General features: G+C 41.4%; 1 protein-coding gene across 1 annotated transcript in view; it reads right to left on the reverse strand.

The window, feature by feature from the left end:
- grin3ba (glutamate receptor, ionotropic, N-methyl-D-aspartate 3Ba) overlaps window positions 1-24207 on the reverse strand; it is a 112256-nt gene that overhangs the window by 21644 nt on the left and 66405 nt on the right. The window contains exons 3-9 of the mRNA XM_084742786.1: window positions 21029-21529; window positions 19333-19340; window positions 16567-16838; window positions 14942-15178; window positions 9328-9474; window positions 8893-9038; window positions 1342-1457 (exon numbers count right to left, since the gene is read on the reverse strand). Coding sequence (XP_084598912.1) covers window positions 1342-1457; window positions 8893-9038; window positions 9328-9474; window positions 14942-15178; window positions 16567-16838; window positions 19333-19340; window positions 21029-21529 — 1427 coding nt within the window. The remainder of the gene's footprint in view (window positions 1-1341; window positions 1458-8892; window positions 9039-9327; window positions 9475-14941; window positions 15179-16566; window positions 16839-19332; window positions 19341-21028; window positions 21530-24207) is intronic.

Consider the following 24207-nt stretch of genomic DNA (forward strand, 5'->3'; position numbering starts at 1 on the left):
CTTGTTGTTTTCTACAGGCAGAAAGTGTTCTGCACACTGCTATGGTTTCACAATGTTTGCATGATCTCATGTTTGCACAGGCAGCTAACATTAAAGTACACTATTTAAGTGTGCGAGTGCATTCAAAGTGTGACTGTATATGTGTTTGAACTTGGCTTGCGTGTATGTGTGTGCGAGTCATTAATCGCATTATGGGGACGAGTCTTTTATGGGGACTCACCTGCCATCTGGAGACAAAATTAGCTATTACTGTGGTCTCCACAAGGTCACTTTATTTAAGGGTTATGAATACAACTGTTATTAGCTCAGGTTCATGTAAACGTTGGGGTCAGGCATATCGTGTTGAGGAAACCTGATGTATATACAGGGGTGGAAGTATCTAATTAAAACTACTCAAATCAATGTAGCGACGCCTGCGAGCTAGTCAACTCGAGCTGCACAGCTACTCCCATGTGACATGCCTCACTCTTCATAATATAGCTTTTCAATGTGGTGGTCTATGATTAGATTTAAACTGTAAAAACCTCCCATCTCTCCCTCTGTCTGTCAGTGCCATCGCTGCCTCGCATCCACCTGCTCCAACAAGGGGTGTAAGATTCTTCCTCATCACTCCTCAAAATCTCTATCTAAACATAATTTGCAGGGAGTGATGAGATCGGAGCCTAGATGCCAAACTCTATATCCCTATTTTAAAACGTGATTTGTCTGACTGAACTGTAATTAAGTCAATATTTGGGGTACTTGTACTTTTATGTGTAGTTTTTCAAGTCTGTAGTTTTACTTTACTATGTAATCTACGCAGTTATTTTTAAGATCATACAAGTACAATTTGAATTAATATCCAAACTCTCGATCTGCATTTTTGTGGCAAGTAAGACTATCCGATCACAATCACATATGATATATGGGTGAAAACACAAAAGCATAAACAAAAGAAAACGCTGCAGCAGGCACAGGTTCGGAGAGGTGACTGTGACCACTGAGCAGAACAGAGCAGGAGTAATTTAGACTGAAGATTTGGAAAAACAGAAACCCTTTTAGATTGAATGTCTGCTACTGATATTGCATTAAATATCAACGGTTAAAAGGTACCTAATACTCTGCACTTTTACTTAATTTTTTCAGTGAGGTAACAGTACTTGTTCTTGAGTGCAGATTTTCAGAAAAGAGACAGTCTGGACAAAAAAAAAAACAAGGCATAACAGCAGGTGCAAAATGTATCAGCAACAAAAATATGTTGTAAGATCAAGATTCTTTTTACAAAAAATGCCACCAGGCAATCACTGTAAGTCAAAAAAAGGTCCGCACAAGTCATCAAAAGAAGCGTGTCTTTGTGCTCACCTTCAATGGCGAAAGGCTTCCCCACAGTGAGGAGTTTGCAGTCGGCGTCGATGGAGACCTCAAAGTCCAACAGGGCTTTGTCCATGATGAAAGCATCCAGGGCAGGAGGATCTGTCCTTCACCACCGACACACACATCACAAGAGTGAAAGAGAAGCATTAATTGAAGGCGACTGACCTCAAGACTTTTGAAGATCTGTTAATCAGGTGTACCTGTCAAACTTTCTCACACCCTTCCCAGCACCCCACACTCCAGGAAAACCCTTCATTTGCGGACTGTCATCCCACTTTGTCATTTATATAGTGAATGAGATTAACTGCATTCTAATACACTGTGTAAACACATACATCATTACCTGAACCAACAGCCTCTGTGGCGGACTGATAAGGCATTCACTGCCGAAGACTCTCCTACTCCGGGAATATCGATCCAATTGACCATAATTGACCCCTAATTATAGACCGTTCCTGTGTGTGCAGCCTCTGCCGCCGGCAAAGGCTGGCGGGAGATAAATTTCAGGATACGAAGCATAACACACTAATTTGAATAATATACCAACGCACAAACACGCTGATAAAAAAGTAAAGATGCACATTTTCCAGAAACACACACCCAGACATACAAATAAACACACAAACTCGAGATATTTGCAAATACACATATATACACGTATGTCAAATTTGAGTGGCAAACAGACAAACAAGCATAAATTCATCTATTGGAAAAAGCACACACTGCACTACACACGCAGTCTAATGGAAAAAATAGAACAGTCTGATCAAATTACCTGAACCTTCTTGTTATTCAGGATGTTTACTACTAAACTAAAGGTTGACTTTAGAAAGTCTTTGCTGTGCTGGCAAAGCAGAAAAGTCTGTTTTCTCCCTGCGCAGACCTGTCAAACACGAGGCACAGGGAGAAGAGAGAGGATAGAGCCTTCTTTTGGGACTAAAGAGGGTCGGATGTTATCCGAAGCTTGGCCCCGGGAGTGTGTATGTGTGTGAGCGTGCATGTGTGCAGGCATTAAAGTGTGTAGTTATACGGCTGCAAGTTGTAAGCCTGTGTGGAGGTATGTGCTTGCATTATTTACCGTGCAGCCTATACATTTGTGTTCGTGTGCATGCGTAGCCCAGGGGTGTTCTGTCTCTCCAGGAGAAGGCTTGTGAGTTTTTTTTTTTTTTTTCTTCTCTAAGATTTGAGTGCAGTATTGGGGTCAGTAGTTCTGCCAACACAGTATTTTACTGCCTCACTCCGGTTCTCTGCACTGCTGTGACTTCCACTTCTGCTTCGCCTCGCACGCAAACAAACACCGCCTTCATCTTCCCCGTTCTCATCCTCTTTCTCTGAACAAGCGCTTTGTATCTTCCCACTTGTATCACAAAGTCAGCACACGCACTATCTCAGCATCTCTGCTGGTGTTCTCTGGAGCCGGCATTGTGTCTGGAAGGCGTATGTGGTTAGAGCTGTGAAAGTGTTTGCTGTGTGTGGTACATTTTGTCTGTGTGGCCTAATTGAACCTGGCTAAACCAGGTTAAATGTGTTTTTGTCATTCTGGCACGTCGAAATTTCAGTGGAGTTCCAGAAGTACATATTTACATACACACTGTGCTTGTAAATTTGTAAATAACGTATATTTGCTGTTACCATTTCCTATGTTATATATTTTCCCAGTTATATTTCCCTGTTTATATTGCTTGCTGCTATTTATTGTCTCTTTTTGCTGTTGATTTTACTATTTTTGCTATACACTTTGCTGCTGTAACACTGAAAATTTCCCCACTGTCGGACTAATAAAGGAATATATTATCTTTCTTATTTTATTTGAGTGTTATTCTACTCCACTACATTTTAGAGCAAAATAATACGACTTTTACGACTCTACATTTATTTGACAGCTTTGGTTAGTGATTACTTTGCAAAATAAGATTTAAAACATGATGTATTACTAAACTACCTCAGAAATATATTTTAAAAAACTTCATCTTGACCAGCAGTGAAAAGTTACTTACACAAATGAAAAAGTAATTGTTATCCAGTATTATAATGTACAACTAAATAAGATATAACTCAAGAATAATTTTAAAATGCATAATTTCAAGGATCGGTTATGTTTGAATGACAACATCTCATTAGGTAGGTGTTTTTCCACAGTCAGCTATTGTTCTCTTGTGACACAAAAAGGATTTTTGAAATGAAAATTTGATGAGGAACAGGAATGCTGCAGGAACACTGCAGGACTGCAAAACAAGTGCAGCATTGTAACAAGTGATGACAAGTCCTACACTGTAATTTGATCGGCTGTAAAACTGTAAACTAAGCTTGTTAACCTGAAAACAAAAGCCTGTTGCTCCAAAAATACCCACTTCAGTTCAGTTACCGCCTGCCAGATTCCATCAACATATCGCTCAATTTAAACGTTAAAAACATCCACTCCTTCTAAAAGATTGTTAATGATTTCTTACATCTCATAAACAGACACTTAGTCATTTGGCAAACATTCTGCATTAATTTAAACTCTTAATGTGAAATGGACAAACAAAAATACAAGCTACAGGCTGGAAAAGAAATTTCCGAGGAGGACCTGCTGGCTGTAACGTTGTCAGATAAGTGAGTTTCAATTTAGCATGATGATTTAGTTCAGCAGTTCATATATTACGTACTGTATTACTCCTTCATTACATTTTGCATAATACTGATGAGCTGAATACTTCCTCCACCAACACACTGCTAGACTCATGTATTCTGTGTATGCGTGTATCATAAGACCCCCATGTCTATTTAATTGAAGTTATTAAAGCTACAGTTATTGAAGTTAGAACAGAGGATATTAAACACAGTATTTCAATTTAAATGAAAAGGAAATGATAAAAATGAAATTGAAACAACTGCCCAATACTAAATTTTCTTTACCAGCCTGTTGGGAGGTCTGCCTAACCCCCTTTTTTCCTTCTCTGCAAAACCCACAGGGGTATAAGAGGAGCTTTGAGATGCCACCTAGGCCAACATTGAATACTGCATGCATATTCATAAATACACACAAGCATAGATCCAGATGCTGTCTGTGCCTTGCCAGAGTCTTGCAGCCAACACCAAGAAAATTAGCTGTGTTTTACCAGATCAATCTCTCAGGCAGTGGTAAATTTGTCCAGATGTGATATTATATCGTATGAGACCCGCAAGACCAATAGGGCATGTTGGCAGTACTGCAGAAAGGCAAGTTTCCTGGTCTTCAGCTGCATAAAACCGACTTAATAGTTGATGTAAACATCTATAGAGAGAGAGATTAAAAGGCTCTCTCTAGCCTCACACCCACCTTCCCAGAGGATACGAGTGGCAGACAGGATTGAAGCAAGGGCTCAGGTGTAATCATCAAGCAATCTGAAATTTCTCTCAAGGCTACCTGTATCGTTCTCTGTGCACTTTATGCATCTTAATAAACTTTGAAAAAAGAAATTAATAACAAAGTCTCTATTGCTGTTGAGGAGATGGACTTGAAAGCTAATCAAAACAGTTCAAATTAAATGCACGTTCTTCATGTTTGTGCTGTCTGCACCTTTTTTATGGTGCTGTTATTGTAGCAATATATATTGTAGCGCACCATATCATCTCTTCCTCAACTTGAGGTATGTGGCAGTAACTAAGTTAATAAAGTATGATAAAAAAAAAAAAGAAAAAAAGAAAAGTAACAATCCACATGTGCAAGTGAGAATGAAAGTCTGACATCAGTAATGGGAAGGATAAATGGATTATTGCGCTTGTCTTCTTTTACTGGTGATCAGATAAAGAGAATAAATCCAGCAAACCATTAAAGACAGCCACAGACCAAAGTGGATTCATCCTTAACTGCTGATAATAACTCTGTTAATAGAGAAATGAGTTTTACTGGATGTGGAGTTAAGAACATGTCTTTCCCAATGCCCAAAGAGTTGGGACGGTGCGTAAAACGTAAATAAAATCAGAATGCAATGATTTGCAAATCCTTTTTGACTTATATTCGACTGAATATGGTACACAATATGATATATTTAATGTTCAAGCTGATTAACTATATTGTTTTTCATGAATACATGCTAATTCTTAACTTGATGCCTTTGCATTTGGAAACTAAGGACACTAATTGTTGAAGGCTTGAAAGTGAAATTCTTTCCCATTCTTGCTTAATATAGAACTTCAGCTGCTCAACAGTCTGGGGTCTCTGTTGTTGTATTTTGTGCTTCATAATGCACCACACATTTTAAAAGAGAGAGAGAGAGAGAGAGACAGGTCTGGACTGCAGGCGGGTCAGTCTAGTACCTGAACTCTTTAACTACGAAGCCAGGCTGTTGGAACAAATGCAGAATGTGTCTTGCTGAAATAACCAGGGACGTCTCTGAGAAAGGATGGCAGCTTATACAGCTCTAAAACCTTTATAAGCCTTCACATGATGACGCCATGGCACTAACAAACCACCGTACCATCATAGATGCTGGCTTTCGAGGTCAGCGCTAACCACCAGTCAAAACTAAGCATTTAGTTACTATGCTCCACAGAGCGGGAACAGACTTCCAGAAGATATAAGACTTGCCCCAACTTGGCCTACTTTTACAACCAAATTAAAACCTTTAATTTCTCCACTGCCTTTGAATGAACCTTAACCGCTCTCTATCATCCTGAACTACTTGCCTTTTATTTCTGTTTTTATCTTTTTAATTTTGTATTGTTCCTGGTTTCTCTTTTGTTATATCTTGTATTCAGTGTTTTAATGCATTATGTAAAGTACTTTAAACTGCCTTAGTGAATTTAAACGTGTTATATAAATAAACTCGCCTTGCCTTCCTGCTTTCATCTGCTAACAGTCCCCATTCGATTCAACCAGTCATCCTCGGCCTTTATTACATCATTTCGTCCCTGACCCTCATTCATCTCCACATTCGAAACTTTTAATGATCTAAAACATTTTCCTTTAAATGTGGAAGACTTTGTTAATGAAATTTTATGTAATTTCATAGGCTTTCACCACGCTTACACTTTGTGCTGAAATATAACATCTCTGAATGAGGAACAGCTCATGTTAATGCAGGGTGTAAATATAGGCAGCTCACAAAATGATAAGTATTTGATCATATCTCTGACAGGCAAAAGCAAACAGTGTGTTCACTATAATAAGAAAACATCCAAAAATGGGTTAGACACAACATCACCGCAGGTGCAAGGGAATCAAAGGGAAGATCAACCCTTATGCACAACTTGAATCGAGCTATTCCATTGATTTTAGATAGAAAAGTCAGTAGATGCAAACATTAAAAGCAGCCTCACTAAGCTGGAAATCAAAGCATCCACAATTTGAATTGGTGATGTCACTGGGTGTCACATTTCAGGGATGGTACACACAAATCTGCCATGTTTGCTCTTGTTGTCAGTGGACAGGATTGTTATGCACAGTGCGCATGGAAAAATAAGTGCCCAGAATACAGACAACCACAGATAACAGACGCAAACGTGACTGGATTGTTTAGGTCTGGACTGCATTTGGGTGTAAATTGGGTCTATTTGCAAATGCAGAGGAGAGTCGCCACAATTTTTACTTTTATCTCGTTTACTTAAAATTGTTTTTTACTTGCACATGGAATATTTTCAGGCAAACAACCTACCATGTGTTTGCCGGCAGAAACTAAAAGTTTTCCAATAAAGAAAACAAGTTGTGAGGAAGTGGACACTGTCTGATGTCACAACTGAAGCACACGTGAGTCTGAGGGTGAGCTACAGTAACACGGCTAAAAAAAACAGCATTAAACAAACAATCAGTCAACAGTCATTTCAGTCAAGCAACTGTTTTTATGTTGATTTCATACCAAGGATGTGGTCAGATAATCTATAGAATTTATCATTAAAACTTATTGGATGTATCAGTTGATGCATTTGTGTCCCTCCCTGCTGGCAGTACATTGATTACACCTGTATATCAGTGCAGGAAACAGGAAAGCAGAAAGTTGGCTAACGTTCTAAAAGGGGCGGGACTTAGGAAGGGTCAATTGGCTGTGCCCATGCTTTGGCGTTCCTTACAGGAACGTCCAAGTCTTTTAAATTGCATCCATGCATCTCCCACTTGCGTCTTTTCCTTGTGTCTTAGTCCCACTGAGGATTCATGGAGAGACGCAAGGAAACCGTGCGAGGAGAGAGGACACTGCAGCGTCACGTGAAGGGACGTCTGTTTGTTTTGACAGTGCAGCTGATCACAGCTGGATCGGCTGTCAGTCAGCTTTAACAGCTGTACAGATATCTAATGGAGTTCGTGTCTGCACACATGTACACCGTGTTAATACTAATATAGGCTCAGTGTTTTCTCTCTGTATAAACCTCTTACCTTTATCACACACATGAACACCTGCAGTCTGAATTTATACTGTGGACTTTGTCCTGTTCAGAGGCAGAACACGTTTATATTATTTATTAATTATTTTCATCTATGCTTATTAATATTCTCATCATAAATCATTATTGAATAACACAGAATATGATCACAGTGTCTTTTTGAACATTACAAATTTATTAGGCTAAATATTTCAGAGAAAATTGAAATGATGTAACTCGTATCAAACCCGACGCTCAGGAATGATCAGCCTCATGTGACTGAAAGATATGATGGTAAATGATGTAAAAAATGTTTCTCACTGACACTCTCCTACTCTCTGACTGTAACTGTATTCATGACAATAATAATAATAATAATAATAATAATAATAATAATAATAATAATAATAATGATATTAATAATAAGAGAAATAAGTTGTAAAAAGAAAATTGTTCTAAAAAATAAAGAGGGTTGTTTTAGTGGTGAGAAGATTAGCTCTGATTTTATCTGAAGCTACATGTGTGCATAAATTATCCACACACAATGTTTCGCTGTGCGCAGTGTAACGTAACTGCAGCTCTGACGCGCACCACTTCCTTCCTGGTGGAGAGACACTCACCATATCAGCAGATCAACTGAAATATGAGTATGAGTGTATCACACATCTACAATTAACACAGATTTTTGACTGGATGGTGAATCAGGAAACAAATAAAATATGAGACTTTGAAATGATACACTTCAGTTTAATCTGTTATTTGTTTTCACTCCGGTATAAAATGATGCGGTGTCCATTCAATGAATGATGTCCAATAAGGGGGTGTGTCAGCTGCTCACGTGTCCCCTTGATCATCACTCCTCAGAGATCCCTCCTCGCTTCTCCAAGCTGAAATGAGAGACTTATAACAATCTGCAAGATGGCAGACGAGAAGAACTTCCGGTACAAGTGAGAATGGAGGAGCAAGGAGATGACAAATACAGACTTGAGATGTCCCCCTTGGATGCATGATGTTCTAACTGTGCTAACTGACAAATAACAGATAGACGCAGACGACCGTGGGGACTTTAGTTCACACCTTTATATTCAAAACACTTAATTTGTGCTAAACCAATTTTCCAGCTGCCATTCCTTGCAGAGTGGACGCTTGTTACAACTGTAACACGTTACATTTAGGGAGGCTCCCTCCCACATTGTGTGCACATGTGTGTTTGTGTCTTACTTTAACATATGTACGCCTTCTGGGGTGGTGGGCTGGTTGAAGCGTCTCATGTAGTCGTGCATCTCCGGGAAGCTCTTCTTCATGTAATCCTCAGCACTGCTCTCCCTCACCGTCCCAAAACGGAAGCCCATGGAGGGATGATGCAGCTGGGGAAGTGACACAGGAAGACATGGGTGGAGAAATTGTGGTGGAGGTGATAAAGACAAAGGGGAGGGGGGTATCATGATGGGGCTCATATTCAAGCCCTGAACTCCCCACAGGGTTTAGGGACACGGAAAGCGATAATCCTTCACAAATAATTCCGCTCTTTACTCATTAGCTCGTCCTTGTCAAAGATTAGTTTGCGTGTACGTGTGGCTGCGGGTCTGTATGTATGTGTGTGGTGAGCCGACATGCATGCAGCTGCAGTTTTTACGCCCTTGAATGCAGTCTAACCTTGTCGTCATGAATCCCTGAGACCTGCTCGAAGGTCTTCTCCCCGACCATGACTGCAGCGAGGTTGGCGGTGTAGCTGGACAGCACGAGTAAGCAGAAGATGGCCCAAAGGTTCATCAGGAAGCGCCCGGTCCAACACTTAGGAGTCTGCAGAGTGAGATGTGCAGTAATTCAATTAAGTGCATTCAAAACACATATTTAAATACTGTTGAGCATTTTATAGTTTGAATTTAGCAGAGCAGGAAAAAATAAGATGTAATATGTAGCAAAATACTTTTATTTGTGTGAAATTCTTAAAATACATTACTTGATAACATGTTTATCCCCAGATTTAAAGTGTGGAGAAAAACTGCACAACCGTTAACCTGGGATTCGACTGAATTCAAGTGAATCACATGACACCTCCTGTCGCGTCCAGCACTGGCAAATGTACATCCCAATAAAAACCACCCGGCATGCACCCTTCTATTCACAGCTTCTAACCTCCTAGATAATTACAACTCAGGTGATGCACAGAGGCCCAATTTCTTTTTCCTCATAGACCTACATTGTGAAAGAAAGTGGAAGATATATTTTTAAGGGTCACAACCCCCTGTGAAATGACTAATTTCACCATCAGCATTTGATCCATTAGGTCAGATAATATTCGGAAAGTCTGGGAAAACCACACAATTAAATAATGTTATCCCCTCTTAAGTTAGCAGAGGGCTGAACAGGAAGTTAGCCAGCTCGATTAGCATAAGTCTGCCACTGTGGCCCACCTGTATACATCCATGATGTAGGGGAGTGAAGGTCAGACCTACATTGAGGCCACTAAAGTGTGACTATAAGTTTGTATATAAAGTATTTTTGTATTTTCAAATTACAAATTACTTGTATTTTTATAAAATACATTTTCCATAGCAGTATTTGCGCTTTGATACATTTTGTGAGCGAGTACTTATCATTTGTAAGAAGATACAGTTTAATGTCTTTGTGCCCATCTCTGAGTGGAGATGAATTTGTCAGAATATAATTAAACAGACCAAAACAAGAAAAAAATAGATTGTTTTGATGAGTGTTTCTAAAGATATCTCCGCTTAAAACTGAAAAATGTCAGGGTGTCAAGACAAAAATGAAACCGACTGGCAACAAACAACATGGAGGAAAGTGAGATAACAGAAAATGTTTACATGAGAAATAAGGGCAGGGATTAAAACAATTAAAAATACAAATGTGTGAAGACAGATGCTTTCAGGTGTTGACATAAAAGCAGAGGCCCCCCTTGAGGCTCTTAACCTCCTCCACTCCTCCAAAATCACAGTTTAACCCCGGAGTGAAGGTAATCAACTTAATCAAAACAGACCAGGAGACGAGCTAATGCAGAAGAGAAAAATCTAACAAAGTGTGACTTGTTTGTGTGACACACCAGAAATATCTTTCCATGAAATTGCCTGCCTCGGGGAATGAATCCACCTGAACGCTGTGATCATTTATTCATTCCACCAATTAAAACCCACTTAACAGAAGAAAAGAGATGAATTTCTAGTGTTTTAAAAGCTTGAGATTAATGAGACATTAATTATACAAACAAGGTTGTAACCCATTGTTATGAAGGCGTTTGGGTTGTTTTGAACTCTTAGCATAATTAGATGGTGAATTGAAAGGGGAGAAGGAGGTTGGCACGCTTACTATAAGCACACATTCTTGAGTAATATTGTTTTTGGGAAGAAACATGAACTATAGGAAACTATAAATATCCTTTTTTTTGCCCTATGGTGCACAGTTGAAGATATAATGAGGTGCCTTTAGTCTTTAGTGCTTCTATGTATGTGTTCTCTCCACAAGGCATTTCATTTGACATTGTGCTTACAAGCTATCCTTTTTAAAATGCGGTAAATAACACATCTGCTAACAATAAGTGAAGCCCTGTCCCCATCAGTTACAGCTGTTGTCTGTCAAGCTTTCCGTTCCATACGCAGTTTAAATGATAACAGGGGCACGCGCCGCTTGAATTTGTAATAAGTCTTTGACACTGTATGTTTCAACTTAGAAATACAAGAGAAAAGGCTTTTGAGTACAAGACTAACTAATGTGGTTTGCAAACGCTAACACGGTTTCGGGTAATATTGGCCGAGGTTGCTGGAGTGTTAAACCAAATCTAATTCGGGGCAGGATGGAGCTGCTATATTCTGTGAGTAACCAGGAGCTCACAGTGAGGAAATACTACACAATGCTGCATGTGCGGGTCTTGAATGAATTTTTCCTTTTAATCTAACCTTTAATCCTGCTAAAAATGTATGTAGTTAGTTAATGACGTGCTCCTCGGCCTTGGAGGTAATGCTACAACTCTACAATAGAGATAGTAAGCTAGTAGAAAGACACGCTTACAATTGCAGTGTTGTTAGAGAGACACATTCATTACACTTTTGTGTTTGTGATTTATGAAAGAATGTTCTGCTTTGATGATCTGTTTATATTTTCAGTTCCCCTCTAGACATGCCTTAAACTCCGCTGTGATTAATATTTAATTTAACATGGTTTTCCCACACAAAAAGTTTAAAAAGCAAATCTACTCTTTCTCCCGCATAGAGAAATTCTGGATGTGGATTTGCGCCTGCGTTGGGTTGGGTACCCGACGAATGACCCGCACAAACATTGATGGTAGTCCTTCCCTGGTGGCCCTAACCCTGTGTTACGTGCTGCTACCCAGAACCGACTGCCCGTCCCTGTCCTCCAAGTCCTCATCAAGCACAGGTTCAGTCATTTATTCTACTTAGTGTCCGCAGTGTCCCCTCCCTGACCACAGTCACTCCGTTACAATAAAAACACACGACTTTACACCAAAACACCCCACAGAAGAACAAGGCAGATCTGACCACAGGTTCTCATTATTTTCATGTGTTGTTATATTTAAACAAACCATCTGGCGACAGGAAATGAAAGCCTCTTGTCATTGAGACTGGTTTCTTGAGTGAGCTCCAGCCAGCTCACAGCGGAGCTCCAGCCAGCTCACCGCGGGGGCCTGCGAGCGTGACTGGCCAGCTCTCGACACCGCCGTAGCCAGCTCAGAGTGGAGCTCCAGCCAGCTCGCAATGGGGTCTGTGAGCGTGACTGGCCGGCCGGCTAGCTAGCAGCCCCCACGGGCACTGGCTTGCTGTCGTGCCAGTTTATGGAGTGCTGCAGGCCGGCCAAAGTCGTGCGCTGCCGTAGTTGTTCTCCTGGGCCTGTCTAGTTCGTAGCGCTGGTTAGCATCACGGCTGGGCAAATGTTAGCCTGAAAGGTTATAGTCAATCAGACACTGAGCAGGGGTGGGGCTTCCCGCAAGGCATAATGGGTAAGCGTGCCCAGCGAGTGAGTTGAATCACTCCTGTATCAGAATGGTAGCAGCAGTTGGCATCTTTGGTTTGTTTATGTCGTCTGTGCTGGAGGTTTCAGGGCTCTTTGTCTGTGTATTAGACGGCAACTGGCTGTCAAATTTGTTAATCCAACTTGCTTGGGGTATATTTGGATCTGAGATTTTAGGGACAGGGACAGACATCTCCCCCTTTAGTAAAGGCAGTGTTGTGGAAGCTCACATTTAAAAAGAGCTGACTCAAAGTTCAGATCACACAGATTAAAATGAACTAGATCATGTTCTCAGTTCACAATTTTTAATTTTTAACTAAGTTCACAGTTCCAGAAGTGAACTAGTTCATGTTCATTTCTCCCGTTTTTTTTTTTTAAATCTAATTTTAAATAGAACCTCCTCCTACCAGCAGGGACACTGGACTCTTTATAATGATGTGATGGCGCATGATATTCATGTTTTAATTTGAAGCCTCAGGAATACTCTTATCCATACATATTAACAATAATTCACAACAACTTGGGAACATTTTACACTACTACAATCTTTGACATTTCTGTCCATATTTACACGCTCTGTCTCTCTTTCTCTCACACATTTTTTAATCAGCTGCTGATGTGAGTGCCATGATTTCTCTCAGGGGTGAATGCTGCTCGTGTTCGCTTTCTTCAGTTGCATTCACCGTTCACACACAAAAAAAGAGCACTTTCAACGCACAACACTGAGTAGAGGAATGTGGAAACACCTCCCTAGTGACAAAGCTGGCACAGATACAAGTCAGTATAGTCAAGGTCAGGGGACATAAACATAAGGAAAACATACATTTTTGAGTGGAGGCCATCTTTAAATTTATTTTGTTGGACCAGACACTAACTACCTCCAGGGAAACATGCTATTATTAGCAGTTCAGCAATCAATTTACTTCCCCTTAGTGTCTTTCCCATCGCCTAAACAAACATGACTCTTTGGCTCTGACGCAGCACACAGAGGTTCAGAGTTGCTCAAGGGCATTTTAACAGGTCACAGGGCTGCTGATGGACACAACCTGTTAATTGACACACTGCCAGTTACAGGATCAAACCTGTGACCTTTCAATTATGGAAAGGTCTCACTAATCACTTTGCCTCTAGTCATTTGTGCTCTTTCCTTTAGGGACAAAGTGTGACAATGCATTCACAGGAATATTGCGTACCCCGCATACCCACTGAGCCGACTACAATAGGCAGGAATAATTTAAGCAAATGATGTTTGAGATATTTATCTGCATGTGCTGCATGAATTTGAAGAGCAAGCCTAAGTTATCATAATGATGGATTCTGGCACAGTATGTCGCTGCTTAAAAAACAAAGAATGCAGAGGAGAGTTGTTTTTCATCTGCACCGTGGTTGGATATGTGCGGCAGTGTGACTGTGGGTGTGACATGATCCGTCAAATCTGACAGGTTAATACGTACGAAAAAAGGGATTTTTTTTTTTTAATCTTTGGAGGAAAAAAATATTGTTTTTCATCTTGCAACATATTCTTAAAGGATAGATTTGCCTAAGCCTAAGGATATGAAGGCCATTTGTCTTCGTTGATCTCTTGTCCCACACATTTCTCTCTTGTACTAACTATTAACCTTAGTTGCCTGCTCTCCAACTTTGCCCACCAACTTGCCCTCTCTCCCTTACATCACCCTCTGTCAGCCCACCGCCACGTCCCCCTCAATGTGTTGCTTTTCTCATCTCTGCTTACCCACTTACCCTTTCAACCCTTCCTCACCATCTCCCTGTCAACTCCCCTATTACTTTTTGAAGCCCATTTTCCCCGATTTGCACTCTCACCTTTCCACCCCCCCCGCCCCCGTTGCTCTTGCCCCCACTGCCTTCTTGTTTTCAACTTTGTATCTGACTACTTCAGGGAGTTGACCTCTACTCGCTCTCCACCTTCATCCATCCCCATCATCCTCACCATAACTCCTTCAATCTCTGTCGGCCCACTTACCCTTTCCCCTCTCCCTCCCTCTATGCGCATTATCCTCCCTGTACCTCTCTACTTCATCACTGCCTACCTTCTTAACCTCTCCCCTATCCATCTTCTCCCCTCCCTGGCCATCTCTATCATCTTTCTCCATGCCTCTCTTTCCCCTCTAACTTCATCTTTCGGCTTGCCCTCATTGTTTGTGTACTCTTTCCCATAATGAGCATCCCCCTCCTCCTCCTCCTCCTCCCTCCTTTCTTTGCAATTTCTATTCCCTGCCCCACCCCACATGATGCCTATTTATCACACAGAGGAGAGCTACTTTACCTTGGTGGCGACAGTGCGTCCAAACAGTATGGCGTAGCAGAGATTGAGGGCGGAGGAGTAGGAGAACACACGCAGCCTGTTCCTGCCATGCGGTGTCATGCCGAAGGGGCTGTTCCACTCGTACAAGGTGAGGAAGAGCGCGGTGAGATGCAGCGTGACGAAAATGCCCACCCACATGGACCAGTGGAGAGGCCACATGAAGGCTCCGATGGGGGCTGCAGTGTCCCGGCTACGAACCTGGTAGGTCAAAAACAAAGTCCAAGAAACTGGCTTGATCCAGTTGATTTCACTCTGTCGCATTTTGTGAAAAATATTGTGATTAAAATTTAACCTCTAGATTATAGGATGATGTCGAACACTTCTAAAGTCTTAGAAATAAAGGTGCTGACTAGAACCATGAAGAGTTCTTTGGCTTGTCCCCATAGAAGAACCCTTTTTGGTTCCATGTACAGTAGAACATTTTATGAAGGTTGCACTTAGATCCCTCTCAGAGTTCTACTTAGAACTCACCAAAAAAGGGTTATATTTAGAACCATCTTCGAAAGGTTTCACCTCAAACCCCCGATGAGAGACTCTAAAGGAGAACTCTTTTATGCTGCAATGGTTCCACCCAGAACCCTCTCTGGGGGTTCTATCCAGGATTTTTCACGTTCAAAGGGTGCTAAGAAGAACCCACCCAGGGGTTCTACCAAGAAAGCTTATAATATACTCCCAGGGTTTTAGCTAGAATTCAGCCATGAGGTCCTGCCAATAACCTTTTTATATACTAAGGGTTTCATCAGGAACCCACCCAGGGGGTTCTAACAAGAACCCTTTTATATCATGGTAAAAAGAACCCTTGACAAGGCCTTTAACAATCTGCAAAGAACACTGCCTTCCAAAAAGGGTTCTTAATGGAACCCTTAATCTCACAAAAAAAAAAAAAAAAAACTCTTGATGAACCCTTCCTTCAAAAAAAGGGTCCTTCAGAGGAAAACTGTTCTGGGTAGAACACATCATTTCTTCAGAAAGAACCCTTTTGGAACCTTCATTTATATAGAGTGTGTGGCTTGATGTTTTTTTCTTAACAAAGCTGCATACATTGTTTCTATTCTGTCATATTCATCATTTTGCAAGGGAGAGAAATCACTTTTTCGAATAATGGAGTTCTTATTTTCAGATCATATTGTCTGATCGTATTATGCATTGCAGTTTGTCAGGCACGGAGGGAGATGTTAAAAAATCAAAGTATAACTGCAGCGTGTTTTACTCTGCTAGGATGGCTTCTCAGAATGCCTCTCAGACTCATTACGCACTCTTAAACTGTCGTTCATTTTGAACTTTTTATAATTAAGATGTTCACTGAAAACTCAGGAAACTAATTATACACAACTAATGATCTCCCGTTCCTCGCCAGAAGACCGGGTGAGCGGAGCATGAGGGCGAAATTAAGTTTGTGCAGACCATATCGTCAAATCACAGTGAAAAAGCCACAGAGAGGGAGATTGACAAATCAAAGTAACATTTCGTACTGCGATGCTGCCACTGACTCAAAATGCTGAATATTTTCAGGACATGCCCTGTGTCTCCTACGATCATTAGAATACAAACTCCGGCGGATTAATTATGACTTGAAGCAACTGTACCAGAATGCCCAGGCTGGTGGAGTAGAAGGGCGAGGTGAAATCGATGACTCTGCTCCTGGCAGAGTTTATGGAAAAAGAGGTGACAGCCATGTCAGCGGTTCCGCTCAGCAGGTCCCCGACCAGCCCCGTCCAGCGTCCCGTCCCGCTCAGCGCTCCGTACTTGCCGTCTCCCACGATGTAGAGATCAAAGGTGAACCCCATGTCCTCTGCCAGCTTCTCCAACAGGTCGATGCAGTACCCGTAGCAGCACTTCCTCAGGTCTTCGGGTAGGTCTGACGGGAAAGAAGCGATGACAGTGTGAAATTTATCCATTCGGATATTTATATGCATGCTTTGGAAGTGCAGGGGTGGCACTTCTGGGAGTCTGCGAACAATTGTTGACCATGGTTCACAGAAAATGCCCATGGATCCTCACAGGACGCTTGTGTTAGAGTGTTTTTAATGACCCCTGTGCCTCAGCTTGGAATATGTTCAATCTAGGGTTGCACAGTATTGAATTTTTGCCAGTATCTTATATTTTCCAACAAATTTTGGCTGATTACGAATGCCAATGTATGCACATATTTTTCTCACCTAATTGCAGAGAACATTACGTCTCTTTTGTAGTGGAATTATATTATTATGCCTCCTCTTATTGTGATGGTCCACTGGCAGATGCAGACATAAAATGCAATGCTTTTCAAGATGTACACATTGGCACCAGAAGAAAAAAAAACCTGTCAGTGGCAGTTTTTTTATTTTGCACAGTCGGTTTGTCTTTGTTCTTCACAAATTCCTTGTAATGATCAGGATGACGGTTCTTTGATGGGCAATTAAATTTAAATTTGCAGTGCTGAAGGAGTGTGATTTGGCTCCTTGCATGACTTCCAATCATTGCAAATAACATTGCTTATCTGTTTTGGAAACGTATTTCTTAAACCTTGAGATCTAAAAAAAAATGGGGAGGAATTTGAAACCAAAGCAGGGGGTCAGAGTTTCATAGACCTCCATAATTACACTTTTTTTGGCAAACTGATGCCAGCAGATGAGCGATATAATATAACAATATAACAATATAACAACTGCATTTAGCCTTCCTAGTTCAATTTCAAACGTGATTACAATAACACAGAAAACACTTTTTTTTTTAAGGGGATAAGATATGTTCGTTAGGCTGGTTAAATGGCTAAAAAATGTGCCTTTTTCCTTTAAAACTTTCCATAAGAAAGGGGAAATCTTCTATCCAGGATGACTGATATTTGCTTGAGTATTTCTTTCTCTTTGAACCCTCTATTTCTCTCTCCATCTCTCAGTCAGAGGAGAAAGGCTTGTACATGCTGTACCGTGCCAAAGACAGGTTGTGATAATGAAAAGGAAAACAAGCTGTGAAAATGTGTCATAAATTGGGAGAAATACAGGATAAATGTGACCCCAGGAGGAAACCGGGTGAGGGCAATGAAAAACAGGAGTCCCCTGGAAACACTGGGAGGGTTGGCAAGTATGTTCAGACACTTAAAAAAATAAAAAATAAATAAAAAAACCCACAGACATACTCATCATGCTGTGTGCGTATAATTGAAGCGTCATCTTATTGGCCTGTCGTATTGGCAGAAATCTTCATTTCTGGTTTATATATTTCATTTTAAAGCCTTTACCAGCTGATTCCGAAGCCTTTCCTTTATCATCATGTATCCCCAGTTTAATCACATTAAACCTGGGCTGGAAACACAACCACTAAACTACGTAACAGAAAAAAGTATAGTTGGCAAGACTGACACACTATGATACAAATCTTTACACTCTCTGTTATTTTTGCCATTTCGATTTTTCTGGCAACCTTTTTTTTGCAAACTCAGTCAATCAAAATTTGGCGGTTTGCCCGCTGCTCTTGAAACTTGGCACAAATCCCTGCGCTCCTTCCGCTCATGCAGAATATGGAATTTTGTGATCAGATATCTTATAATAACTGTATATAAAAGGGGATACCACTGCCATAGATTCTACAATGAGGCGTATAGCTCTTGAAACACTAACACAGGAAGTGAGGAGAGTAAAATATTATTTTTATTGGGAAACCATCCACATGATGTCAGTTCTTATTAGTTGTCTTGTTTTGACCATCTGCTAACTGAAGTCAAAGAAAGTTTGGATGCCTTATTCTGTATTTTAGCACTCTACAGTACAGCACAGTCTCCTTGCTCAGAAATAGTACATGGTAGTCGTGAGCTCTTATCGATTTAACACCTTTAATCCTCCTCATTCATGAAGCGGAGGCGTAGGTGTGAAGCTGAGCCCTTGACACTGCACCAGGTATATTCTTGAACTGGACTGACCAGCCATGATCCCTTATTGATTTTCCTTCCAAAATCCACTTCAGACCTAAGGAAGAGCAACGAAGATGTGACCGTTGACTTAGCGATGAGATCTAAGCCAAGAGATCTGAGAGGTTACATGAGAGAAGCTTGAGTTTTCTGAAATTCGAGCTTATGCACGTCCTCCCACAAGTGTGGGAGTTCTACGCCTTTCCATAACAATGATGATACATGCAGATGCTAAGGCTGTAGCTACTGTAAATTTCACATTTTTTGTTTTAGTCTATATTTTAAGGGTTTATTGATGAAACACGCATCACCAGTGGCAGGGGTTTGGATTAAAGAGAAGCAGATCTTGAGACAATCAACATTGTACATGACACCTTCCAACCACCGAGCCAGAGATCAGTTGGACACACCACCGCAGACCATGTCAGGAGAAGTGGAGGACTGGGGATAAGAGCCACGCTAACACAGCTGCTGCTCCTGGCTAATGTTCGGTCAGGGAAATGAAACAGTCAAAATCACGCTCAGGCAGGCCAAGCAGCAGTAAATCAGAGACTGCTGTGCTGACATCTTACAGAGATGGATCAAGCTGTTGCACTTGACGGGTGGACTGTACTCCGAGCTGACGCAACACGTCAGATGTGTGTCAAATGTTGTATGAAACTTCAATAAAAACAGAATGCAATGATTTGCAAATCCTTTCCTCCTGTACAGAGACAAGATTTTTAATGTTCAAACTGATCAACTTTATAGTTTTCTGTAAACGTACACTCATTTTGAATTAGATGCTTGCAACATCTTTCAAAAAAGTTGGGATGGGGGCAACAAAGTATTGGGAAAGTTCTGGAATGCTCAAAAAACACCCCTGTGGAACATTCAACAGATAAATTGGTAACAGTATCATGATTGGGTATTAAAGGGGCTTTCTTGAAAGGCTCAGTGGTTCACAAACATGGATGGGTGAGGTTCACCACTTTGTCAAACTGTGTGGCCAAATAGTCAATTTAAAAACAATTTTTCTCAACACAAAACTACAATCTACAATTTATAGTATCATTAAAAGATCCAGGGAATCCTGAGAAATCGCTGCACGTAAAGGGGAAGGTTGGAGACCAACATTTAATGCCTGTCACCTTCGATGGGACTGCATTAAAAACCCATATAATTGTTTATATGATAACACATGGGCTCAGGAACTCTTTGGAAAAACTTTGGTAAGAACACAGTTGTCGCTGCATCTGCAAATGCAAGTTAGGACTCTACCATGGAAAGTGAAGCCGTATATCAATAACATCAAGAAATGCCAGCAACTTTTCTGGGGCGAAAAAAGTGTGCAGTGATCTGACGAGTCCACTTTTTGACTTTGGAGCTAAGGACTATCCAGATTGTTACCAGTGCTAACTTCAAAAGCCAGTGTCTGTGATGGTATGGGTTTGTGTTAGTGCCCATGGCATCATGGGTAACTGTCACATCTGTGAAGGCTCCATTAAAGCTAAATGGTACATAGAGGTTTTGGAGCAACTTATGCTTCCATCCAGACAACGTCTTTTTCAGGGACGTCCCTGCTTTTTTCAGCAAGATGATGCCAAGACACATTCTGCATGTGTTACAACTTAATGGCTTCATAGTAAAGGAGTTTGCGTACTAGATTGATCTGCTTGCAGTCCAGACCTGTCTCTCATTGAAAATGTGCATTACGAAGCACAAAGTACGACAACGGAAACCCCAGACTGTCGAGCACTTGAAGTTGTATATCAAGCAAGAACAGGAAAGAATTACACTTTCAAAACTTTAACCACTAGTGTTCTCAGTTCCCAAATGCTTACTGAGTGATATTAAAAGAAAAGGTGATGCAACACAGTGGCAAACATGTCCCTGTCCCAACGTTTTGGGTACATGTTACAGGCATCGAGTTCAGAATGAGTGTATATATAAAAAATACAATAGCGTTAATCAGTTTGGATGTTAAATATTTTGTCTTTGCGCTGTATTCAATTAAATATGGGTCAATATGTTTTGCAAATCATTGCATTCTGTTTCTAGTCTGATCTTTTTAGGAATTGGGGTTCTTTTCATTTTAATTATCTGTATGATAATGATAATATATTACCTTCATACCAGTATTCATTACTACAGTATTTCAAGGTCAAATATCAAAATAAAACTCACCAATACCCTCCCATTCTGTAGTTGTAGCGTTTGGGTTGTGCAGCTGGTTGAAGAGGCTGTGGATTATGTCAGTGCGGTTGGTTCGGGGATCCAGACAGAGCTGACCAGCTGGACACAAGCCGTCCTCATCCACCTCCCGTGTGAAGACAAACGGGTGTTCCACCAGTGTCACCACCCTCAGACGGTGTCCCTCAACAGAAAGTCCCGGCCTCCAGCGCCCTCCAATGTTACTGTCCCCTTGACCGTCCCCTCCCCTCACTCCAGCTCCGAGACCTTGTCCCTGACTGCTCCTGAACCCTCCAACCAGTCCCAGGATCCCGCCTTCTAATTCCAGCCTGCCTCGCGTCCACTGACCCACAGTCACCCAGGCCGGCTGGCCGAGAGCGCCCCTCTTCAGGCTCCACACGTGGAACAGCTGGGAGGACAAGACCCGAGAGAGACTGGGATCCACCTGGATCAGGCCTGTGGCCCCGGTGAAGGAAGTGTTGGAGAGAAACCTCAAGGGACAGAGAGAGACAGACAGACAATAAGCGAGAAACAGCAAAACTGAGAAAAATGCAAGACTCATGCTGGGTTATTGCAGTTCAGAAATATAGCCCGCAATAACACACAACACTAAAAAGCCAGACAAAAAAAAAAAAGAAATAGAAAAACTTGGAAAAAGGAAAAAGTTAAAAACGCTGGTGCAGACGGGCATGGTCTGGCTGTGGAGCTTTTGGAAGTCCAGTCTCAGATGGGTAATTGCATCTCCCAGAAAGTCATAATTAAAAGTTAATGCAGTGCAGTGAGGGTCTCCTCCTATCTGCCAGTCCATACAGACAGTCATTGCTATTCGTCTCACTGGCTTGGTGGCCCCACATTGGTCTTTACGGCAGAATACATTAAGGAGAGCAATCCCCGTCCGCACATAAATCTGCCCTGGCCTCTTGAACCGTGCTGGGATTGTTAGCTCATGTCTTAGCATTTGATCGTGCGGACGTCGTCAGGTGATGTCTCAATGTGAAGTCATACAAGTACTGTTTGATCATGTCTTGATTAGTGGGGGGTTGTCAGGAGGTCATTGGAAATCGTAGCGGTGGTTGTTTAAATGTTAAAGTATGCAGGGATCACTGCATTCGGTATTGGTGCTGAACCGTGCTGTGACTGTTGATTACGTCTGGGTCAAGGCTAGAAATGGCAAGTTTTCCTTCCTGTTAATGGAAAAGGTTGGCAAAGCTGTAGCCCTCCCTCAGAGCAGAAAAATAGCTTTTCCCTCTCGCTCTTTGTTTTATTCTTTTTCTCTCTCTCTCTCATCTCCAGGTTATATGTAGAATTGATGAGCGTAGGCCGTAATGTAACCGCTGCTGGAGAACTTTCTCTATTAAATATTGGATATGTGGTCTAAAATGAAAAGACTAAATTGATCATGAGGGTCATTAACCTCACCTCCAACCCTACACTCTTAGAAATAAAGGTGCCAAATAGAACCATATAGTGTTCTTCAGCTCGTCTCCATAGGAGAACCCTTTTTGGTTCCTGGTAGAACTCTTTAAAAAGGTTCCACCACAAGCCCATTCACAGGGATCTATGTAGAACCCAACATTAAGGGTTATATGAGAGGTTTGCAGTGAATGCCTCCGCTTCAGTTCTATCCAGAACCATTTCAACCTGCTAAGAGTGCTGACAAGAACCCGCCCAGGATGGTTCTACCCAGGTTTGGGATTCTAGCAAGAACCCTTTTATATTTGAAAGGTTTCATCTAGAATCCATCGAGGGGGATCTAACAAGAACCCTTTTATATCTGACAGGTTACATCTAGAACCCCCTACAGGGCATCTACGGAGAACCCTTTTGTAGAAGAAAGGTTTCATCCAGAACCCACCAAGGGGATCTGCAGAGAACCCTTTTATATTTGAAGGGTTTCATCTATAAGCCACCAAGGTGGTTTAACGAAGAACCCTGTACATTTGATGGGTTTCATGAGGAACCCACTTTAGGGGTTCTACCTAGACCCCATTTATATTCCAAGGATTTCATGTAGAACCCATCAAGGGAAATTTACCAAGAGCTGATTTATATTCCACAGGTTTTATCTAGAACCCATCAAGAGGGATCTAAAACTACCCTTTCTTAGGGTTTCACCTATGACCTTCTTGTCTCCTGAGGGTTCTACAAAGAGCCATAATGTATTCTATAGATGCGACAAAAACACAAGCACACCAGTAAAGTGAACTGATTTAAAAATACCATTTCAAACACTGGCAAACATTTGAATGTTTCAGGGTGAGGATCTTTAAACACCTACGCCTTCAACGACCCTTGAAGAACCAGAAAATATTCTTTGGATGAAAGAAAGGGTTCTTCAAAAGCAATTCGTTCTGGGTAAAACCCCAGACCCTCAAATATAAACCACATTTCTAAGAGTGCAGCCTGGACTAAAGCCTGCGAGTATGATACAACATGTGAATCTGTGCGAGGTTTTTGTGTATTCTGCTTACAGCCTTCTGTCTTCGCATTGTAATTTACTTCAACGGCACAATATCAATTTATAAACCCATTCCTGGCAGCATAATTCTCAAGAGCCTGATTAAAAATGCCTCTGATTTGAAAGTCGTTCCTATCCCATTGCACGTTAACTTATGTTTCCTCATCAGTAGCTCTCTCTGTCTCTGTGACCATAAAGCGGAAGTGCTAGCCTCGCCTTGAGCTGAAATCACTCATGGTAATAGCGCGGCTGAATCATCATATCCCACAGACAGCAGATTCATCAAGCCAGCCCACTCCAGACTCATATACTATTACTGTAGTGGCTGCGGCTGGCCACAAAAAAATTAACCATAGGCTTCACTTCACATCTCTTATCTGAGCACACGCTTAGAAATAAAGGTGCTAACTAGAACCATAAAAGGTTCTTTGGCGTGTCCTCATAGGAGTACCCTTTTTGGTTCCTGGTAGAACCTTTAATAAAGGGTCCACCTGAAACCCTTTCCATCATAGAGTTATATCATGAGCAATATGTACCAGAACCCTGTACAAGAGGTTCTAAATGAGAGCCCTGTGCTTTAACAGCTCCACCCAGAACCCTCTCTGGGGGTTCTATCCAGATTCGTTCCACCCTCTAAGGGTGCTGACAAGAACCCACCCACACTGTCCTACAGAGAACCCTTTTATATTCCAAGGGTTTGGGATTCTATCA

This window comes from Lutjanus erythropterus, chromosome 18 (assembly GCF_056507025.1).
Source record: "Lutjanus erythropterus isolate fLutEry1 chromosome 18, fLutEry1.hap2, whole genome shotgun sequence".
NCBI classification, from domain to species: Eukaryota; Metazoa; Chordata; class Actinopteri; order Lutjaniformes; family Lutjanidae; genus Lutjanus; species Lutjanus erythropterus.